This window comes from Gekko japonicus, unplaced genomic scaffold, assembly GCF_001447785.1.
Source record: "Gekko japonicus isolate JY-2015 unplaced genomic scaffold, Gekko_japonicus_V1.1 scaffold1341, whole genome shotgun sequence".
NCBI lineage: Eukaryota > Metazoa > Chordata > Lepidosauria > Squamata > Gekkonidae > Gekko > Gekko japonicus.
In genome coordinates this window covers 221753-244517 of record NW_015169817.1, presented here as the reverse complement: position 1 = coordinate 244517, position 22765 = coordinate 221753, and the positions used below count along the sequence as shown (strand labels likewise).

Below are 22765 nucleotides of genomic sequence, written 5' to 3'. Positions count from 1 at the left end.
GCCCCAATCCCCCTGCTGCCTTTGCTTTCGCCGCTCTTGGACCGGGAGCGGCCAGAGCAAAGGCCAGGACAGCCCCCCCTCTTTCTCGCTGCTCCGGAGCCCTCCGGAGCAGCGAGAAAGAGGCCCCAATCCCCCTGCTGCCTTTGCTTTCGCCGCTCTTGGACCGGGAGCGGCCAGAGCAAAGGCCAGGACAGCCCCCCCTCTTTCTCGCTGCTCCGGAGCCCTCCGGAGCAGCGAGAAAGAGGCCCCAATCCCCCTGCTGCCTTTGCTTTCGCCGCTCTTGGACCGGGAGCGGCCAGAGCAAAGGCCAGGACAGCCCCCCCTCTTTCTCGCTGCTCCGGAGCCCTCCGGAGCAGCGAGAAAGAGGCCCCAATCCCCCTGCTGCCTTTGCTTTCGCCGCTCTTGGACCGGGAGCGGCCAGAGCAAAGGCCAGGACAGCCCCCCCTCTTTCTCGCTGCTCCGGAGCCCTCCGGAGCAGCGAGAAAGAGGCCCCAATCCCCCTGCTGCCTTTGCTTTCGCCGCTCTTGGACCGGGAGCGGCCAGAGCAAAGGCCAGGACAGCCCCCCCTCTTTCTCGCTGCTCCGGAGCCCTCCGGAGCAGCGAGAAAGAGGCCCCAATCCCCCTGCTGCCTTTGCTTTCGCCGCTCTTGGACCGGGAGCGGCCAGAGCAAAGGCCAGGACAGCCCCCCCTCTTTCTCGCTGCTCCGGAGCCCTCCGGAGCAGCGAGAAAGAGGCCCCAATCCCCCTGCTGCCTTTGCTTTCGCCGCTCCCGGACCGGGAGCGGCCAGAGCAAAGGCCAGGACAGCCCCCCCCCCTTCTCGCTGCTCCGGAGCCTTCCTTCTGACACACTTCCGGTGATGTCAGGGGGTGTGGCCTTCTGTCACTTCCGGTGATGTCAGGGGCGTGGCATATGCAAATAAGTTATGCTAATGAGTTATGCTAATGAGCTCCGGCAGCTCTTTTTCTACAACAAGACCCCTGCTGGCATCCATTTTAAAACTACACTGCTGCCTCCGCCGGGCAGCCATTTTGTGACAGGGGGCCTGTGGACACCTGCCCCTGGGGGGAGACTTACCCTTCCTGGCGGACCAAGGCAGACCATCCTGCTCAGCAGCTCCAAGTCCATGGCGAGGCACACCTCTGCCACAATTCCCGCATGGTCAACTTGTCGACCCCGAACTGTCTGCTGGCCTCTCTGTAGCAGTTCGTGCCCGCAAGCCCCCACTGGGATATGGCCACGCACTCCTCCGCTGAGATGGCATGCCTCATGGGCGTGACTGTGTGATCGATGTGGCGGTGGAGGCAGTTGATCAATCACTGGAAAGTGACCCTCGTCACCCTGAAGTTCTTGGGCCACTGCTCGTTCCCCCACATTAGGCAGACGAAGGTCTCCTACCCAGGGGTCATTTCGTAGAAAAAGAGGTGCATGAGCTCATTAGCATAACTCATTACCATCACTCATTTGCATATGCCACACCCCCTGACATCACCGGAAGTGTGTCAGAAGGCAACACCCACTGCTCAGGCTTCACCCCCAAAATCTCCAACCTTGCGGGGCCCAGGGGGAGGACGTCCAGCAAGTAGAATCACACGACCTCCAAAAAAAATAGCTCTCCCTAAAAACAGAAAACCACTCTAGCCTTTTCCACTTACATAGCTTCATACTGGCCAAACTGAATCACATCAGAGAGGTTTAAATTTAACAAGCGATGTTGCATACAATGATCAAGAATGCTTTTGGTATGCTGTCAGTCCCCAAGGCATTATATATAATTGTTCAACTGCTGAGTAATAGCAGCAGTTGTTTTGCAAAATGTTTTTATGATTCCATTACAAATTTTAAAAAAACTATTGAGATAGAGGAGCTCCTAATTTACAGCTCATAGCATCTTAATATGCAGTATGGGGTTGTGCTGCAGACTTACTGGGATTAAGTGGTGCTGGATGCGAAATATAGTCATGAAACTTGCTGGATGACCTTGGGCCTGTTACTCTTTCTCAGCCTAAGCTACCCCACAAGAATAAAATGGAGGAGGGAAGAACAATGTACACTGCCCTGAAATCCTTGGCGAAAAGGTGGAATAAAAATGTGCTAAATAAATAAAGATGCACCAAAGACTACAAGGACACAAAAGCAAAAGAATGGCCATTCTCCCTTTGAGAAAATAACCAGCAGTTAATCAGATGACATGGACATTTATATGAAATCAAGCTATGTTGACTTCACCAGTAACATACTGCCAGTGTGATGTGACAACCCATTCATTGTAAGGCAGATATTCAGGAGAGAAAAAAACTATGGTTATTCCTTTATTACTGAAGATTTTTAGAGGATGCACTAGGTCATGGGTAGGCGACCCCTAGCATGTGGTCCAAACAGCAGCATGCCAGATCATTTTGCTCAGCAAGTCAGCTCCTTTGCTCCACCTCAAAAGAAGGAGTACAGCAGACAGAGCACAACTCTGGGGCATTTTAAAACCAAAAGCAGTAATAGCAGGACTTCCTTTGGACCCACTTCCAATCAGTGCCAGAAGTACCAGGCTAACAGCTGGTGCTGTTTCTGCTCAATCTGCAGATCTGGGAGGCTGACAGTCACATGTGTGATATCACCATACAGGCAGCGGAGACAGGTGGTTTGTCTGTCCAGCCCTGGATGGATCACTATGCATGACTGAAGGCTAGTCTTAGAAATCACAGGTAGTGCACAACATTCTTAAGTCAGAGCAGATTTTATTTCCCCTCTCCACAACTCTCAGCAAATTAAAAGCACAGAATACAATTAAGCAAATCCATTTCCACCAAAGATTTACAAAGCATCCTGTGGCTTTGAAAACTCATTTGAAGCAAAGCTTTCCCATGTATTCCCTACCCCACATATGTAAGAAATGTTTCCTCACAGAACTAATGCAAGCTACTTTCAGGCACGTGGAAGGAGGCAGGTTTTGTTTTGTTTTTTTTTACAAATTTCCAGTGTCTGAGAGGGGAGACTGGCTGTTGGTCCAGTCAAGAGCTTTGGAAAGCCAAGTTAACAGATCTCCTTTTGTCCCTCATCACCTCTGCTCTCCCCACCTCGAGAGCAAACTAATTTCTGCAGCAGCCTAATCGCTGGCTCACAAATCTAAGGCCAGCAGCTCATTTTTGCTCAGCAAGTCAGCAAAGGAGAGTTAAGTACAGCAGAGTTAAAACAGAGCACAACTCTGATCCTGCTTCCCCCTCAATCCTCCAAGTTGTTGTTGTTGTTCAGTCGCACAGTCGAGTCCGACTCTTTGCGACCCCATGGATCATCTCCTGCCAGGCCCTCCTGTCTTCTGCCGTCCTCTGAAGTTGGCTCAATTTCATGTTCGTTGCATCGATGACACTGTCTAACCATCTCATCCTTTGCAAGTGCTCAGAAGCAAACTTGTTATGTATGCAGACCACCACTAGGGGTCCGCGGCAAAGACCGGAGCTTGTCTCCCCTGGACAATAGGAACATAGGATCCTAGTTCCCCCCAGCCCCAACCCATAGCCACTCTGGCGGGAAATTCAAACCCTCCAATGGACTAAGGCTGTGCTGGGTGGGTGTGTATATAGATGGCCTTGCAGGGCCGTTTTAGTTAGTCTTGTGTTAAGTACAATAAACGTGTGCAAGAGCACGTCGTCGTCCGAGTCCTCCATGCGGCGAACCCAGTACTTTTCAAAACTAATTTCTGCAGCAGCCAAATCACTGTTCACCACTTTTAAAGCCACTGCTCACAAAGTAGATGTTTTGCTCACAGCTTCACAGGACTCTGCAGCTTAGAGGGACTAAAAGCTGTCGGCTTCCCTGCTACCCCCAGACTCTGTTTGTGATCCCAGGAGAAATCCACCCCCTCCCTCCCTTGTTTCCTCCTTGCAGAGGACCTGGCCTGATCTTGTTCCTCCCCCCTCCCCATCGTCCAAGTGCTCAGGAGCAAACTAATTTCTGTAGCAGCTAAATCGCTCGCTCACCACTTTAAGGCCAGTTGCTCACAAAGTAGACGTTTTGCTCACAGCTTCACAGGACTCTGCAGCTTAGAGGGACTAAAAGCTGCCGGCTTCCCTGCCGCCCCAAGATTCTATTTGTGATCCAAGGAGGGATCCGGCCCCTGGGGCTGCAGCGACACTTGAAGGGAGACATGTGGGCCCATGAAGGCAAGGTGTGTTTGGGGGGGAAGCAAGCAGGCAGGGGAAGGCAGGAGGAAAATCCCAGGCACAGGCGGGGGGGGGGGAAGGGGGGCCTCTGAGGGAGTGGGCAAGGGGCTTGGTGTGCATGCCTACCTCGCCGCCTCCTTCCTCTCCTCCTCCTCTCAGTGCAGCAGCAGGGAGCCAGAGAGGCGAATCCCTGTCGCGGGAGGGGGGGTGCTGGCCTCGCAGGGCTTTCTCATGTCCTGCGCTCCGGCGGCAGCAGGAAGGAAGGTGCCGCAGAGCTTTCTGCAGGCCTCAACCTACCTTCCTTCTGCCTCATGGCCGACTAATGGCTGCTGGGAGCAGGGGGCGGGGCTTGGTCTTGTGCCCACCCCCTGAATGCCTCACTCCCGGAGCGTCACTCTGGTGCGCTCCGGCGTGAACCGACCCCTGCTCCTACCACTTGGTGGGGCGAGGGTACACCCACCAGCGACGTGGTGTACCCTCTTCGCCCAATCAAATCAAATCAAATCAAATTTATTGTTACAGCCAATTGACCAGCAGTGCAGTAAAACAATACAATAATAAACAAGTACAATCACCAACACTCACAGAAAATAATACCATCATAGTACCAGCCACAGACCCCTATTAAAATCGTAATTCTATTCCCTAAATTCTAAGTCTTGTCTAAAATTCTCTTCAGTCTGTGCTTTTTGTTAAAATCTTTCACTTGTTTATTACTAAAAAGCAATATTTTGCTACTACCAGATTTACCGACTTCTTGGTATCTTGGTATCTTCCAATAAATATTCGCCCAGTCTCACTACCCCAGCCGTGTCAAGGGACTGTCTGGCCAGGCACTCCCTGATTCTGGCTCTTCTGCAAGCCATGTAGCGCCGCTGGATGAGCGCCCTCCATGCTCAGATGCTGCGGACCCTGGCTTGGTGACATTGCAACACTGCAATGCAGAACCTGACGCACAGGAGGAGGACTGTGCAGGCTGTGCCTTTGGCATCTATGCTGACTGACCTCCTAGCCTCACTCTGGCACCAGGAAGGTGCAGGTGATTGCCTTGAAGAGGGGGTAGTGACGTGGTCGGATGTGCCGTGTGCTATGGCCCACAGCGGCCGGATCCTGCCCTATTTGCCGCTGCGCCTAGGCATCTATGCGCCTAGGCGCATAGGCACCTAGGCGTCTGCCACGGAGCAAGGAAAATGCCGCTTACAGCCATGCCTCCAGGCCAACAGTGTGAACACTCCCTCGCGCCTCCTCCCGGTATGCTCCTGCATCAGTCCACGCAGTGGGACCAGGAAAACCTGGAACAGTTTGTTCTGGCTCTTTTTTGCAACTACTCCCTCCCGCTTCAAACTGCCAGTCTGAACTCAGCCTAAGAGTGTCTGATCTGCCAAACACTTCCAGGTCTATTTGTTGTTTCTTCCTTTTTTTGTTTTTCCCCAGAAGTTCATCCATAATAGCAATGTAAGTAGGAGATTCTAAAGAAGGATCTGAAGAAATATTCAAGGGACATGTCTTTGTCCCTAGCAGAAAGAGATCTATTGTTCTGCTGTTCCCACTGGTGGACCTCCTGATGGCACTGGTATTTCTGGCCACTGTGTGACACAGAGTGTTGGACTGGATGGGCCTTTGGCCTGATCCAACATTGGCGTCTCTTATGTTCTTATGCTTAGAAGGGGGTAAGTCCTCATCAAGGGGGTGCACCCCTTTCCTTCTCGTTTTCATATCACACTACACTACTAGATAGATAGCTAAAATACATTTAAATCAGTGAAATATCTTTAATATCTGGCTAAAATCAGATTGAACTACTCCATTCCCACTACTTAAGTTTATTATGCTAAAACACCAATACGTTTAAATCAGATTAAAACCTAAAACCTAGCAAAACAGGAGATTACGAATGACTTCCAGTTTCAGTGCAACAACATTGGGATGTGCTGCGGCTCTCCACTCCTGAGGCCACCTGACACATTAGCTTTATACATTGTTTAGGATATATATTATAGAATATAAATTATGCGGTATTCTACTTTGTAGTCAAGAATACTTACTTCTAATGAAGTGTATCTAGATTTCAGTAAAGCATTTGACAAAGTTTCTCATAATATCCTTGAGGATAAACTGGTTAAGTATGGGCTGGATGGTGCAACCGTTGGTTGAAAAATCATCCCCAACAAGTGCTTGTAAATGGCTCTGCGTCTACGTGGAAGGAAGTCTCGAGTGGAGTGCCGTAGGGCTCGGTTCTAGGCCTGGTGTTGTTCAATGTTTTTATAAATGACCTGGAAGAAGACATAGAGGGGATGCTTATCAAATTTGCAGATGACACGAAGCTGGGTGGGATTGCTAATTCTAAAGAAGACAGAGTCAGGATTCAAAACAATCTAGAAAGGCTGGAACAGTGGGCTGAGACAAAATGAATTTCAATAGAGATTAGTGCAAAGTCCTGCACTGGCTGAGACAAAATGAATTTCAATAGAGATTAGTGCAAAGTCCTGCACTTAGGTACAAAAAAATCAAAGGCACAGATATAGAATGGGAGGGACTTGACTTGACAGCAGCACATGTGAAAGGGATATAGGTGTTCTAGTTGATCACAAACTAAACATGAGCCTGCAGTGTGATGTGACTGTGAAGAAAGCTAATGCAATCTTAGGATGCATTAACAGAAGCATTGTGTCCAGATCACGGGAGGTGGTAGTTCCGCTCTATTCTGCTATGGTCAGGCCTCACCTGGAGTACTGTGTCCAGTTTTGTGCACCACATTTTAGGAAGGATGTTGACAAACTCGAGTGTGTCCAGAAGAGGGCAACCAGGATGGTGAGAGGGTTGGAAGCCAGGTCTTATGAGGAAAGGCTGAAAGAGTTGGGTATGTTTAGTTTGGGAAAGAGAAGGCTTAGAGGGGACATGATTGCAGTCTTCAAGTATTTGAAGGGCTGTCATGTTAAAGATGGAGCAGATCTATTCTCTCTTGCTCCGGATTGCTAGACTAGATCTAATGGCTGGAAATTACAAGGGAGTTGTTACCGGCTAAATATCAGGAGACATTTCCTAACTGTAAGATTGGTTGAGCAGTGGAACAGTCTGCCTCGGGAGGTGGTGGATGCTCCTTCGCTGGACATTTTCAAGTGGAGGCTGGACGACCATCTTTTGGGTATGTTGTAGGGCTATCTTTCGGCTGTGCTCCTGCAGAGTGCAGGGGGTTGGACTAGATGACCTGCAAGGTCCCTTCCAACTCCAACATTCTATGATTCTATGAATCATAAAAAAAATTCAGCTAAAATAAGTTTACATTTCCTAATAGCTAAGCAACAAAAAAATTTCCACAGCGTAAGTCACTGAGCTCTGAACTTCTTCTAAGAGGAATTTACGAAGGACTTCTTGCCTAAAGTCAAGATAAGACTTCAGAGGGCTAAATCTAGACCGAAGGGGTAATATAAGATGGTCTCGTTCCTCCTGATAGAATCTGGAGAACAGGAGGACATGAGTAATTGATTCGTAATCAAGGTGTCTCCCCTGCCAGGTAAGTACTGTATGGTAGGTTTCAAAATATTCCTAAGCACGAACGGAGATGTGACTGCGGCTCTACCTCTCTTGATTCAATAGATCGCATACTGTTAGACTATACGTTGCATGCCTCTGCTAGGGAAAAATGGTTAAATACTTGGTTGCACGGTAAACATCACCTCCCTAATAAAATGAAATGTCAAATTCTATTGAATGATACAACAGTAGAGATTACTGTGGCAGTGGCCAACTTTTTAGTTGATGTGATAAGAGTGAAAAACATGGGAAACTCCGTTTTATGATTTTATTTATTTATTTATTTAATTCCACTTATACCCCGCCCTCCCCGCGTGCGGGCTCAGGGCGGCTTACAACTATAAGGCACAACGTGCAGTAAAATACAATAAAACAATTAAAACAATTTAAAACAATTTATACATGGGACACGCCCAAGGATCCTGCATGACTAAAATCTTCTCTCATATTGCACATGCCCTTTCCACTCCAGGGGAGGTTCCATTCCAGAGGAGGTTCCATTCCAAGGAGGTTCCTGTGGCCCCCTGATGTTCATTGCCACTCAACCTCCGGCGGTGCTGTAGAGCGGTCCTCGTTGGTGGTAGTGGTAACGGCAGCGGCTCCTATTCGAAAGCCTGGTGGAAGAGCTCCGTCTTGCAGGCCCTGCGGAACTGCAACAGGTCCCGCAGGGCCCTGATCTCCTCCGGGAGCTCGTTCCACCAGATAGGAACCACCACCGAGAAGGACCTGGCCATAGTGGCAACAAGCCTGGCCTCTTTCGGGCCCGGGATCGCAAGGCGATGTAGCGACCCCGACCGAAGTGCTCTTTGGGAACTATGTGGGGCAAGGCGGTCCCTCAGGTATGCTGGACCCTGGCCATGTAGGGCTTTAAAGGTAACGACCAGCACTTTGAAGCGGATCCGGTATGCTATAGGCAGCCAGTGCAGCGCTTTGAGCACAGGCTGGATGTGGTCCCATTTCGAGACAGCAGCAACCAGCCTGGCCGCCGCATTCTGCACTAGCTGCAGCCTCCGAATCAGCGACAAAGGCAGCCCCATGTAGAGAGTGTTATAGCCTGCTCCCAGACCTTTGCTTCAACTCTGAGTGGCCCGGCCTCTTGCCTAAGTGTTACATTAGAAGAATGTCTAAAAGTCTAAAAAGCCTAAAAGACACGACCTCCAGTAGCTAACAGTAGCTACCCCATTAAAGGAGAAAGAAAACCTCCTCCACGCTATTTGTAATTACTGAGAATGCCTTAGATAAGATTGATGAGGGAACTTTCAGTGGGAGACTGAAGTCAGTTAAAATCAGTTAAAACCAATTAAAATCATTTTAAAAAAACACTCATATGTGACAGAGCACAGTCAAAAGGCATTTTGCTGCCTGCTGTGTGGTTTGGTTGAAAGAATAGTTATTGTTGAGAAATAGAAGGTTATTAGAGTTGGAGGGACATTACCTGAGATATGGGCGGCATGGCTATCTTTGGTATGAAAAAATTAAGGTTACTGTAGATTTTTAAAATCATTACATGTTAGACATGGGTTGTTGAAGATATGGAATAAATAAAAAAGGAACCCCTCCACATTCCAGACCTATGACAGGACTACCTGACACTTGACTCTGTTCTCTCAAGGGCAGTTCTTGAGAGAGCTCTCTCAGCCCCACCTCTACCTCACAGGGTGTCTCTTGTGGGGAGGGGAAGGGAAAGGAGTTTGTAAGCAGTTCTGAGACTCCTTTGGGTAGTGAAGGGCGGGGTATAAATCCAGCCCCCTCCTCCTCCTCCTCCTCCTCCTCTTAAGTGGGCGGACTCTAATCTGGGAGAACCGGGTTTGATTCCCCACTCCTCCACTTGCACCTGCTGGATGACCTTGGGCAAGCCATAGTCCTGTCAGAGCTGTTCTTGAAAAAGAGCCATTTTTGTCAGAGCTCTCTCAGCCCCACCTACCTGCAAGGACTCCTAGAATGTTGACATCAACCTCTGTTCTCCATAAGTAATTAAGCCACCACATCAGGATTAAACACACGCAACCATAATTAATCTTAATAGTAATTCAAAATGAGCTGGCACTGATCCCAGGGCACTTTATATATATAAAAGGATGTCAACATAAAGCAGAGACAAGTGGCAATAATCTGGAAGGAAGGAAAAGGAAAGAAAAGACACTAGAGGAAAAGCATTCAGCCAATCCAGGTGAAAGATACAGGAAAAAAGAAACACGGACCATGTCGGGAATACAGGCAATTCTGATTACTTTGCTGCTGTGCCTCCTGATTCTGTTCCTTTGGAAACAACTCCGTCCGCACAGATCCTACCCTCCTCAGCCTCCTCAGGTTCCTGTCATCGAAATCCTTTGGAAATTAGTATACAACCTTTCCAAAGATACTCTCATTAAGGTATGTCATTCCATGTAACTAGACGATGTGGTGAAAAGAAGTGAGATTTTTAATCATTTTCTTACTTAGCTTTAACAGGTTGCTTGACATTATTTCATCGTCATGGATGCAATTTCACATAGAATCACCGAGTTGGAAGGTGCCGTAGAGGCCATGTAGTCCAACCCCCTGCTCAGTGCAGGATCAGCCTGGAGCATCCCTGACAAGTGTTTGTCCAGCCGCTGCTTAAAGACTGCCAGGGAGGGGGAGCTCACCACCTCCCCAGGCAGCCGATTCCTCTCTTGCACAACTCTGACTGTAAAATGTTTTTCCTAATATCCAGCCGGGACCTTCCCGCCCTTAATTTAAACCCATTCTTGTGACTCCTCTCCTCTGCTGCCAGCAGGAAAAGCTCCCTGCCCTCCTCTTAGTGACAGCCCTTCAGATACTTCAAGAGAGCCATCGTGTCCCCCCTCAGCCTCCTCTTCTCCAGACTAAACATTCCCAGGTCCCTCTGCCTTTCTTCATAGGGCTTGGTTCAGGAGCTGCACAGAGCTCACTTAAAGAAAATTTTAGAGCTCTTACCAAGGAGAGCTGCTCTGTCCTCTCTTCTGAAGAGGACGTCTACAAACTATTCTCCGCACCAGGGGTGTCAAACTCATTTGTTATGAGGGCTGGATCTGACACAAATGGGACTTTGTCGGGCCGGGCTGTAAATAGGGTTGCCAAACTTCAGGTGGGGCCCGGGGATCTCCTGGAATCATAACTGACCTTCAGATGACAGAGCTCGGCTCCCCTCGAGAAAATGGCTCCTTTGGAGGGTGGGGTGCATGGAGTTAGTCCATGCTGACATCCCACCCCCTTCCCGTTCTGGTGGAATCAGGTCCCTGCAGGACTTTTTACAGTTCCTCAGGGCCTGCAAGACGGAGCTCTTCCACCAGGCTTTCAGCTAGGGAGCCGCCGCCACTATAGAGCCTTGGCCCTTGGTTTTGACACCTAGCCTGTGCCGCAGGAAGATCATGAGCAGAATGACTCTGAGATCTTTGAAAGTATACCGTGAGAGTCAGCCATCCTGAACAACCAAATAACCATCACCAGCACTATATTAATCCGTATTAGTTATAATGAATTGATTTTAGATGATTTTATATTGTTTTAATTGTATTTAGGTATAGATTGTGAGCCACCCTGAGCCTGCATTGCAGGGAGGGTGGGGTACAAATGAGATAAATGAATACATAATTGTGCCATCCCTGGGCCCCACACCCCAAATCTCCTGCTATTTCCCAAACCGGAGTTGGCAAATAAGGGAGCTTTCACACACACTAAAATGCAATTTCAGTCCTCTTCAGCTACCATTTGTAAGTGGATTTTGCCATTTCAGGCAGTAAAATCCAGTTGCAAAGTTTATTGAAAGTGTGTTATTTAGTGTGGGTAAAAGTGCCATTATAGAAGTGGGGGACTAAAAAACTTGTAACAGGGGAAAATCCTGTATCCTATGCTGAACCTTCCCCAGCCTAACCACCCACCCTGAAGACTGAAAGTGGCAGTGTCTCAGCTCATGCAGAGAATGCTACTTGACTTCCCCCAGCCTGCTCTGCTCTGAGTCTAAGACCCGAGGGAAAACATGAACTGGCTGGGCATTGTAAGCTTCTCTCCTCTTCCAGGTCTACTCAGAGTTGGCAGTGGCTCTCCAGGGACTCAGGCTGAAGTCTTTCTCATAATAAGCCACAGCCTGGTAAAAATGAGAACATAAGAGACGCCAATGTTGGAACAGGCCAAAGGCCCATCCAGTCCAACACACACTGGCCAAAAACACCAGATGCCATCAGGAGGTCCACCAGTGGGGCCAGGACATTAGAAGCCCTCCCACTCTTGACCCCCCCCCCAAGCACCAAGAAGACAGAGCATCACTTGCCCCAGAGCCCCTATCTATACCTTGTGGCTAATAGCCACTGATGGACCTCTGCTCCATATGCTTATCTAATTCCCTTTTGAAGCCGTCCATGCTTGTTGCCGCCACCACTTCCTGTGGCAGTGAATTCCATGTGTTAAACACTCTTTGGGTGAAAAAGTACTTCCTTTTATCCGTTCTAACCCGACCGCTCAGCAATTTCATTGAGTGCCCACGAGTTCTTATATTGTGAGAAAGGGAGAAAAGTACCTCTTTCTCTACCTGCTATATCCCATGCATAATCTTATAAACCTCAATCATGTCACCCCTCAGTCGTTGTTTCTCCAAGCTAAAGAGCCCTAAGCACTTTAACCTTTCCTCATAGGGAAAATGTTCCAACCTTTTATCATTCAAGTTGCCCTTTTCTGCACTTTTTCCAAAGCTATAATATCCTTTTTAAGGTGTGGTGACCAGAACTGCACACAGTATTCAAAATGAGGTTGCACCATTGATTTATATAGGGGCATTATGATATTGGATGATCTGTTTTCAATACCCTTCCTAATAATCCCCAGCATAGCATTGGCCTTCTTTACTGCAGTCACACACTGTCTCGACATTTTCAGTGAGTTATCTACTACAACTCCAAGATCTCTCTCTTGATCAGTCTCTGCCAGTTCAGACCCCATCAATGTGTATTTATATTTAGGATTTTTGGCTCCAATGTGCATCACCTTGCACTTGGCCACATTGAACCCCATTTGCCATGTTGACGCCCACTTGCCCATCCTTGACAGATCCCTTTGGAGTGCCTCACAATCCTCACTGGTTTTCACCACCCTGAACAACTTCGTATATCCGCAAATTTAGCCAATTCACTGCTTACTCCCAACTCCAGATCATTAATTAATGTTAAAAAGCAGTGGACCAAGTACTGATCCCTGCGGTACCCCACTGCTTACGTCCCTCCACTGAGAAAATTGCCCATTTATACTCACTCTTTGTTTTCTATTAATTAGCCAGTTTTTGATCCATAAAAGGACTTGTCCTTTTATCCCATGGTTTTTTATCTGATGAGGAACTTTATCAAAAGCTTTGTTAGCGGAAGTCCTCTTGTGGAGGATTTAACCACTGGACCAATACCGTTTTATGTACAACAGGGGCACGTGAGTTCTTTTGATCAGTTTATACAGAGATCAGAATCAGAACGAACACTCCCTTTTCCCAATAAAGAGACAACACAACTGGATGTTTAAAGAATAAATGTTGTCTTTACTAAATAATACACAAGCATACCAATAAGCAAAATCAGTCACACATACACTCAAGGTCCTTTAGATGAAATAGCAATGGAGAGCAATCAGTAGGGAAAATAATAGAGCTTTAACTAGTTGGAGGAAAACACAGAAAAGGGTACCGGTTAATACTTATCTGATTCCAGAAGATGGAGTTGATCTCAATGAAGAAAGCGGGAACAAAAAATCTAGCTAGAGGGATTCTACTCCACACAGATGGACCAGCCAAACATGTGTGGGCTCTCTTGTAGGCCTCCAAGAGAGCACGTAAGAACTACCTGTAGTAGAGCTTCAGTTGCCTAGGTGGGGGGGGGGAAGGATGGTTAGCTAACAAGGAACAAAGGCTGCTCCTTGCCTCTTATAACCTAATTTTGGCGGTTGGCATCAGAGCCAACCTCCTACTTGTAGTCCGTCCCAGACCCTATGTCTATTGGCCATTGGGATGTGATGTATCTATCTAGAGGGAGTGGGGCAATATTAAAATTCTAAGTCTATACTTCAATGGAACCATTTGGTCAAGGTGTGAAAGTTGTATGGCCATGGAAACCTTTGAGGTGTTGATGCTCTAGCTGGCTCCTGAAGAAGTAAACAGGAAATCTTCTCTTGAGATGCAAAACCAGGTATGAGGGTTACGTGATGTCCAGAGATCCTCAATGGTGGACGACCTGTTGTTTAAAAGAGTCTCTTGGCTGAGTGTAATGGAGGATGCCTTCTCTTTCCCAAGGCAGGATGGGTAGGTGTGTGTGTGTCTTCATTAACATATTGGTGCAAGCAGCACATTGGCACAGCAGCTTCCAGGTGCAGGCAAACTCAATGCAAACAGACTACACAGTATTCCCAAACCCATACATTGCATACACATAAGCATCAGCACAATACAGATAAAATGTCATTTTAAGCACACTTGCCAACAGCTTTCTGGAAGTCAAGGTAAACAATATCTATTGGAGGTGCCAGGGATAAAACCCAGCAAGCCAAGCAGAGGCTCTTCAATGGAGCCATGACCTGGGTAGCCCAGGCAAAAACCAAATGCTAACTAAACAAACACTACCCCCAAGAAGAATGGAGGGACAGGAATTATTGATAACCCAGAACTCTAGCAAACCTAGGTGGCTCCTGTGTCAAACTCAATAAACAAAAGAGAAAACCTCCATCAAGATGTATAACAACATGTTTGCAGCCAAGATCCCTCCCCCTCACACAGCTCTAACCCACTCACATTGCTGCAGCCTCAAGCTCAATTAACACAACAGAAAACCACCTGGAAGCACAGCAACATTAACGACCAAACTCCCCACCACCACCACAGCAGACTTAAAGAAATAAACAGCTCTAGCAGACTCACTGGCTGCAGCCTCAAGCTCAATTAATTAACACAACAGAAAACCAGCCAGAAGCACAGCAATGTTAACTATCAAGCTCCCTCCCCTTTACACAGCAGACTTAAAGAAATGAACAGCTCTAGCCGATCCACGTGGCTGGGAACTGGGAAGCTCAGAAGCCCCACCCTCTGCTCTCAGTGGCAGCTCAGAAGGTTGAGGATGGACAGGGGAGGGATGGGGTGAGAGAAGAGAGCTGCAGGTGGGATTAAAGCCCTGGGCAGACCAGTTCCAGCCCACAGGCCATATGTTGGACACCCCTGCTCTACACAGTTGCTTGGTGACCACCACATGAATGCCCAACTCTAAGGAAGAGGACATGCAAGGAAGGATGGTAGCTTGCCTGACCATCCACATGATTACTGAAAGATCATCAGTTCCCCTTCAGCAACCTGTTTTCTTTGTTGGTGATCTCTGTACAGTCGAACAAATGTGGTGACTAGGGAACCATGTGCCTGAAGTCAGGTGCAGGTTGCCTTAAAGAAACAGGCTCTGATGAACTACCAGGGGCGGATTAAGGCTCACTGGTGCCCAAAGCACTGACCAATCTTGCCCCCCTCCTTTCCACACTGACCCGGTCCATTTTAGTTGTTGACCTGTCTGACCAGATATACAATGCAGGTTGCAGCAATACAAAAATTTATTCATATGATAACACAGTGCACTGTACAAACTAAGCCAAGCTTGGGGTACATAAAGTTCTACAAAAATGCAACACAACATCTATTTTAATATTTCACAAGTTAAATGTATCAAAGTTTCAATATTTACCGTTTTCCCAACTTTGCGGTGCCCCCTTTGGCCCTGGTGCCCTAAGTATGTGCTTAATCTGCTTAATGGTTAATCCGACCCTGAGAACTACTCTTCCAAAAGTAGCATCAGTTTTACCACAATGCATCACTAGGAACTTCTCAAAGGCTGATATGTCAACCAATAGCAGACCTGCACAGATATGTAACAGAGGCTGTGATCACACACACTAAATAATGTACTTTCAGTGCACTTTCTAATGGGATTTTGCCGGTTCACAGAGTAAAATCCAGATGGGAACTGCATTGGAAATGGATTGAAAGTGGGTTGTTTAGTGTGTGTGTGATAGCAGCCAGAGTATCTGGAGAAAGTTGCAGAATCAGGAACCATAATGACCCTTTACAGTATTAGCTGTATTAGGAAGGAAAGACAACTTGGCAAATGTACATATATGTAGGCATATATACATAAATTCATTCATTTACAGTTTGGTGTAGTGGTTAAGTGCACCGACTCTAATCTGGGAGAACCAGGTTTGATTCCCCACTCCTCCACTTGCACCTGGCTGGATGACCTTGGGCAAGCCGTAGTTCTGATAAGAGCTGTTCTTGAAAAAAGAGCAGTTTCTGTCAAGAACTCTCTCAGCCCCACCGACCTCACAGAGTGTCTGTTGTGGGGAGGGGAAGGGAAAGGAGTTTGTAAGCCACTCTGAGACACCTTTGGGTAGTGAAGGGCGGGGTATAAATCCAATCTCTTCTTCTTTTCTTCTTCTTCTACATATACATGCACATATGTATATACATCCCCCCCCCGGTCAAGTCAAAGCTGACTTATTGACAACCCCACAGGGTTTTCAAGGGAAGAGATATTTGGAAGTGTTTTGCCATTGCCTGCCTCCACATCATGACCCTGGTATTCCTTGGAGGTCTCCCATCTAAACACTAGGCAGGGCTGACCCTGATTAGCCTCTGAGATCTGGGGAGATTGGGTAGCCTATGCTATCCAGGTCAAGGCATGTATATACATGCATACATATAATGAATGTTCAAAATGAACACACCATTTCCAACTCAGACAGGATGTGGGATTCACTCATGACTAATCCCAATCATGTAGCTCATCAACCAACAAAGTGAGCCCATTTCTCCTCCAGAATTTCCCACCCACACCTGACGGCAAAGAGGATGTTCTTGGTTTCTAAAAAAAAAATCCGTATGAAGCCACACCATGACAATTTGAGAGCCAGTTTGGTGTAGTGGTTAGGAGCGTGGACTCTAATCTGGGAGAACCGGGTTTGATTCCCCACACCTTCATATGCAGCAGCTGGTGTGACCTTAGGTCAATCATGTGTTCTCTCAGAGGTGTTCTCTCATGAGCAGTTCTCAAAAGAGCTCTCTCAGCCCCACCTACCTCACAGGGTGTCTGTTGTGGAGAGGGGAAGGGAAAGGAGATTGTACACTGGTCTGAGATTTCTTCGGGTAGTGAAGGGTGGGGTATAAATGCAATCTCCTCCTCCTCTTCATCTTTCTCCTCCTCCTCTTCCTCTTCTTCCTCCTCCTCTTCTTTTTCTATATGGAAATGGATTGATGCTGGTGCTGATCCAAAATCAGTCTGTGGGGAAGTGGGGATCCAGGGGACAGTCTTACAGAGAAGAAGAAGGAGAAGAAGAAGAAGAAGAAGAAGGAGGAGGAGGAGGAGAAGGAGGAGAAGGAGGAGGAGGAGGAGGAGGAGGAGGAGGAGGAGGAGGAGGAGGAGGAGGAGGAGGAGGAGGAGGAGGAGGAGGAGGAGGAGGAGGAGGAGGAGGAGGAGGAGGAGGAGGAGGAGGAGGAGGAGGAGGAGGAGGAGGAGGAGGAGGAGGAGGAGGAGGAGGAGGAGGAGGAGGAGGAGGAGGAGGAGGAGGAGGAGGAGGAGGAGGAGGAGGAGGAGGAGGAGGAGGAGGAGGAGGAGGAGGAGGAGGAGGAGGAGGAGGAGGAGGAGGAGGAGGAGGAGGAGGAGGAGGAGGAGGAGGAGGAGGAGGAGGAGGAGGAGGAGGAGGAGGAGGAGGAGGAGGAGGAGGAGGAGGAGGAGGAGGAGGAGGAGGAGGAGGAGGAGGAGGAGGAGGAGGAGGAGGAGGAGGAGGAGGAGGAGGAGGAGGAGGAGGAGGAGGAGGAGGAGGAGGAGGAGGAGGAGGAGGAGGAGGAGGAGGAGGAGGAGGAGGAGGAGGAGGAGGAGGAGGAGGAGGAGGAGGAGGAGGAGGAGGAGGAGGAGGAGGAGGAGGAGGAGGAGGAGGAGGAGGAGGAGGAGGAGGAGGAGGAGGAGGAGGAGGAGGAGGAGGAGGAGGAGGAGGAGGAGGAGGAGGAGGAGGAGGAGGAGAAGAAGAAGAAGAAGAAGAAATTGGATGTATACCCTGGCCTTCCTTTGCTGGCTGGGTGCCGTAACAATAAAATTCATTCATTCCCTGGCCTTCACTACCCAAAGGAGTCTCAGAGTGGCTTAAAAACTCCTTTCCCTTCCTCTCCCCACAACAGACACCCTGTGAGGTAGGTGGGGCTGAGAGAGCTCTGACAGAAACTGCTCTTTTTATCAAAAATTCAGCGGCAATTCAGTCCCATTATATCTTATGGGCCATTGAAGTCAATAGCAAAAACATAGGGTATATTCTGTGGGTTGGAGGAGAGGGCGTTTGAGGGAGAGGCCCCAAACGTATAGGGTAGCTGCTGGAGCTTCTCCCCAAGTTACCCAATAAGTTTCAAGAACATTGGACCAAGGGGTCCAATTCTACGGGCCCCCAAACAGGTTGCCCCCATCCCTCCATTGTTCTTTATGGTAGGAAAAAAATACCCTATGTTTTTGCCATTGACTTCAATGGCCCATAGGATATAATGGGGCTGAAATTGACATTTGGTTGTCCAAAAGACTCCCCAGTGGGCTCCTACTGCCAAAACTGACATGAAGGAGTGTTTCTGCTCACCGAATTTGATTCTGCCCGATTTGGCCGAATCCGAATCGAGCCGAAATTTTTTTTTTTGCACGCCCCTAGTCCGCGCACTTAACCACTAAACCAAACTGGCTACAGTGGTTTACCTCGTTTCTCCAAGGTCAGGGACAGAGGGTGGAGCTGGGGAGAAGGTTTCACCATGATACCCATGGGTATGTGGAGTCCCCCACGGGGCTATCCTCTCCCAAATGTTATTCAACATATTTATGCACCGCCTTACCCTGTTGGAGCAGAATCATGGGCTGGGGTGTGACCAGTATGCTGATGACAGTCAGCTCTATCTGTTGATGAGCAGCTGGCCAGAGGTTGCCCCAGAACATCTGGCCAGGGGTTTTGTGGTTGTGGTTGGTTGATTAAAACAGAGCAGGCTGACACGAAATCCATTGAAAATGGAGGTCCTGTGGCTGGGCCAGGGGACTGGGGCAGCTTGCCAATTCCCCTCTCTTGACAGGGTGCCGTTAACAGGAGGACCATCTGTCAAGGGTTTAGGAGTGATCCTGGATGCCTCCCTTTCAATGGAGGCCCAGGTCACAAAGGTGGTTAAGCTGGCATTTTGCCACCTTCAGCAAGTTAAACAGTTGGCCCCGGGCCCGTCACCCTCTCACCTTGCCACAGTGATCCATGCAACGGTCACCTCCAGGCTGGATTACTGTAACTCACTCTATGTAGAGCTTCCCTTGAGGTTGATATGGAAAATGCAACTGGTCCAGAATGTAGCTTTAGAATGCATATCCAACTGGTGCTTTATCAGCTGCACTGGCTCCAGATTGAGGACCAGATTAAGCTCAAGGTTTTGGTGGCCTCCAAATCCCTTAATGGTCAGGGACCAGCATACCTTCAAGACTGCCTGTCCTGATGTATCCCCTGTAGAGCATTATGCTCAAGTGATCAAAATCTGCTGGTGGTCCCTGGCCCAAAGAGCAGCTGGATGTCCTCAGCCAGGGCTGACTGCAGGAACACCCTACAATGTGGGTAGGCAGAGAAGTATGGAAAATCTTAACGGACCTGTAATAAAAAAGTCAAAATTTAGTTAATAACATAAGAGACACCAATGTTGGATCAGGCCAAAGGCCCATCTAGTCCAACACTCTGTCACACAGTGGCCAAAAATACCAGGTGTCATTAGGAGGTCCACCAGTGGGGCCAGGACCTTAGAAGCCCTCCCACTGTTGACCCCCCCCCCCAGGCACCAAGAAGACAGAGCATCACTTGCCCCAGAGTCCCTATCTATACCTTGTGGCTAATAGCCGCTGATGGACCTCTGCTCCATATGCCTATCTAATTCCCTTTTGAAGCCGTCCATGCTTGTAGACGCCACCACTTCCTGTGGCAGTGAATTCCATGTGTAGTTGACATTTGCAGGTAGCCCACTCCCGAAGAAGGATCTAAAGGAGAACCAGAATTATTTCAGTTTGTAAACCTGTGAAAGATTCCAAGTAAATCCCTGTTCAGAACTGTAATGTCATGTACTCCTGGCCTTGGTGTTGTCTGTGTTCAATAGGGCAGGTACCACAAGCCCAGTGATGGTATTAGACCACATCAGATTGATTCCCCATGATGGAATACTTTGGGTGGGCTGGGAGCCAGTTTGGTGTAGTGGTTAAGTGCGTGGATTCTAATCTGGGAGAACTGGGTTTGATTCCCCACTCCTCCACTTGCACCTGGCTGGATGACCTTGGTCAAGCCATAATTCTGATAAGAGCTGTTCTTGAAAAAGAGCAGTTTCTGTCAAGAGCTCTCTCAGCCCCACCTACCTCACAGAGTGTCTGTTGTGGGGAGGGGAAGGGAAAGGAGTTTGTAAGCCACTCTGAGATAGTGAAGGCCGGGGTATATATCCAATCTCTTCTTCTTCTGCTCAGAACTGGCAACCCTACTTTCCCCTCAGTGCCTGTTGATAGGCAACCAAGCTTGGTCCTGTCACCTTTTTTGGCCTTTGGGAGAAAACACATTGGGGCCAGTCCTGATAGGGTTGCCAACTCCAGGTGGGAAATTCCTGGAGATTTCAGGGATGAAGCCTGGAGAGGGTGAGCTTTGATGAGGGAAGGCACCTCAGACAGGTACAGTGCCATAGACTCCACTCTCCAAAGCAGTCATTCCCTCATGGGGAACCACTGTTGCCAACCTCCAGGTGGAGACTGGAGATCACTCAGAATTACAACTCCTGTCCAGGAGGGAGGGGGAAAGAGATGAAAAGTTGAAGTCAGAGGGTCAGATAACAGTAGGTTGATGGTTAGCTGGAAAGGAGATAGGGTTGCCAACTCCAGGTTGGGAGGTTCCTGGAGAATTGAGGGGTGGAGCATGGAGAGGGTGGGGTTTGAGGAGGGGTGGGACCTCAGACAGGTACAATGCCATAGACTCCACCCTCCAAACCAGCCATTCCCTCCTGGTGGACCACTGTTGCCAATCTCCAGGTAAGGGCTGGAGATCGCTCAAAATTACAACTGTTCAGGTTGCAGAGATCAGTTCCTGTGGAGAAAATTGTGGACTATGTGTTATTATACCATGCTGAGGTTGCCACATCAAATTGACACTGAGTGCCCAAAGCTGGGGCACTCTCCCAGAGCCTCTTTCTAGAGCTCATTGTATTTATTTCCACAACAGGCCTTATTCCTAGTACACTTATAATGCTCACATGAATTTAAACAATCCCCATTACATTCATGCAAATTACTTTAATGCTGAATCCATTTCAGTTGCAAAACAGTCCTTCTAGAGTAAAAGATCCAATACAGCCCTAATAAACTATCATCAGGATGCCAGCATTCTCCACCCAGGAAGTCTGGCATTCTAACTACACATTAGCATTAAGTGCCACATTAACATTCTTATCTCCTTCTATCATTTCCAAAGCAGCCTCCAAAGGTTGGCTTTCAAAAAAGCACATAGCCTCCAATATTGTAGGGGTTAAGTGCACAGACTCTAATCTGGGAGAACCGGGTTTGATTCCCCACTCCTCCACTTGCACCTGCTGAATGACCTTGAGCAAGCCATAGTTCTGGCACAGCTGTTCTTGAAAAAGAGCAGTTTCTGTCAGAGCTATCTCAGCCCCACCTATCTCACAGGGTGTCTGTTGTGAGGAGGGGAGGGGAAAGGAGTTTGTAAGCTGCTCTGAGACTCCCTTTGGTAGTGAAGGGCGGGGTATAAATCCAATATCATCTTCTTCTCTTCTTCTTCAATAGCAAGTTATCAACTGTGCCCATCCCACAGCAGCCTAGCAGATGCAAACATGGGTAATTAAAACTAATAAGAGTCTAAACAAACAAACATGTCCCAGCCAGTGTTCCCTCTAAGCTGAGTTAGTGTGAGCTAGCTCACAGTTTTTTAGCCTCTAGATCACACTACCCAAAGGAGTCTCAGAGTGCTTACAATCTCCTTTCCATTCCCCTCCCCACAACAGACACCCTGTGGACTTCCGGTGGATGGCAACTCATGACGGTCGTACCCCATCGAGCTTTGATGGGGGCGAGTCAGATCGGGGCAGCAGGGAGGGGGATCAGCTGGTCCTGACCTCCCCATGAAGCTCTTGGAGGGAGCTTCTAGGCTGGAGTGTCAAAGGGGCCTCTCCTGAAGTTCCAGCTTGGGGGTTGAGTACTCCTTTTTGCTCCAAAAGGTCCCGCTGTCCTGCGGCCAGCAATGGCGCTCAGAGACATTACTGGACCAGAGCGTACAAGGACTTAACTAAAAAGAATAATCTACGTGACAAAGCGATCCAGTGATTAAACAAACAGTGAGTTAAGTTGCAAAAAGAAAGACATACACAAAAAGGGTGGTGGAATAAATTGGCATAGTGAAACGGTATAGCTCCAAAGAGATAAGGGGGGGGGACTCGCGGAGTAAGAACCCTACCCAGTAGCCAAATTTCAGAGTAAAGCATGCCGGACTTAGAAAAGATCTTAGAACTTTTATGAACTTTTACCTAAGTATAAACAATGTCTCAGCATGGGGCAAAATGGCGTCCAGAAGCAGAGGCTCTACAGGAAATGGCATCACCAGTTACAAGATTGGAAAATATTAGCAAGTTAGCTACTGCAATTTCTGAAGTCATGCTCCCTCTGCTGGACCAGCATACTGTTGAATCTCCAATGACTCCAAAATAAATCCACGTTTAAAGGTTAAAGCAAAATTTATTCCAAAGCGTTTGAAAGAAGCAGGAACAAGAGAATTGTTAGGAATGGGCTCATGCCCCAGAGGGTAACATAATAAAGGAACTTTGAACTAAGTTAGAACCAATAGATCCCCTTTCCGCCGGCGCGAATAAAGAAGACACTGACAGGTAATTACATGGGAATGTAACGGTTTGCCGTTCTCAAAACAGACCCTTAGTTCACAGGCAAAAGACACTACTAACGAGCAAGCAGATAACAGAGTTTCACTTTCCCCACACCAGCTGGATAACCTTGAGCTGTTCCAGGCACCTACAATACAAGAATGTG

The 22765-nt window shown here is 48.2% G+C and overlaps 1 protein-coding gene across 1 annotated transcript in view; it reads left to right on the top strand.

Moving 5' to 3' along the window:
* Positions 1-9803: 9803 nt before the first annotated feature.
* Positions 9804-22765, top strand: part of LOC107115475 (cytochrome P450 2J2-like) — a 51599-nt gene continuing 38637 nt past the window's right edge. Inside the window, exon 1 of the mRNA XM_015417194.1 lies at positions 9804-10058. Within this exon, the coding sequence (XP_015272680.1) occupies positions 9888-10058 (171 nt within the window). The 5' untranslated portion in view covers positions 9804-9887. The remainder of the gene's footprint in view (positions 10059-22765) is intronic.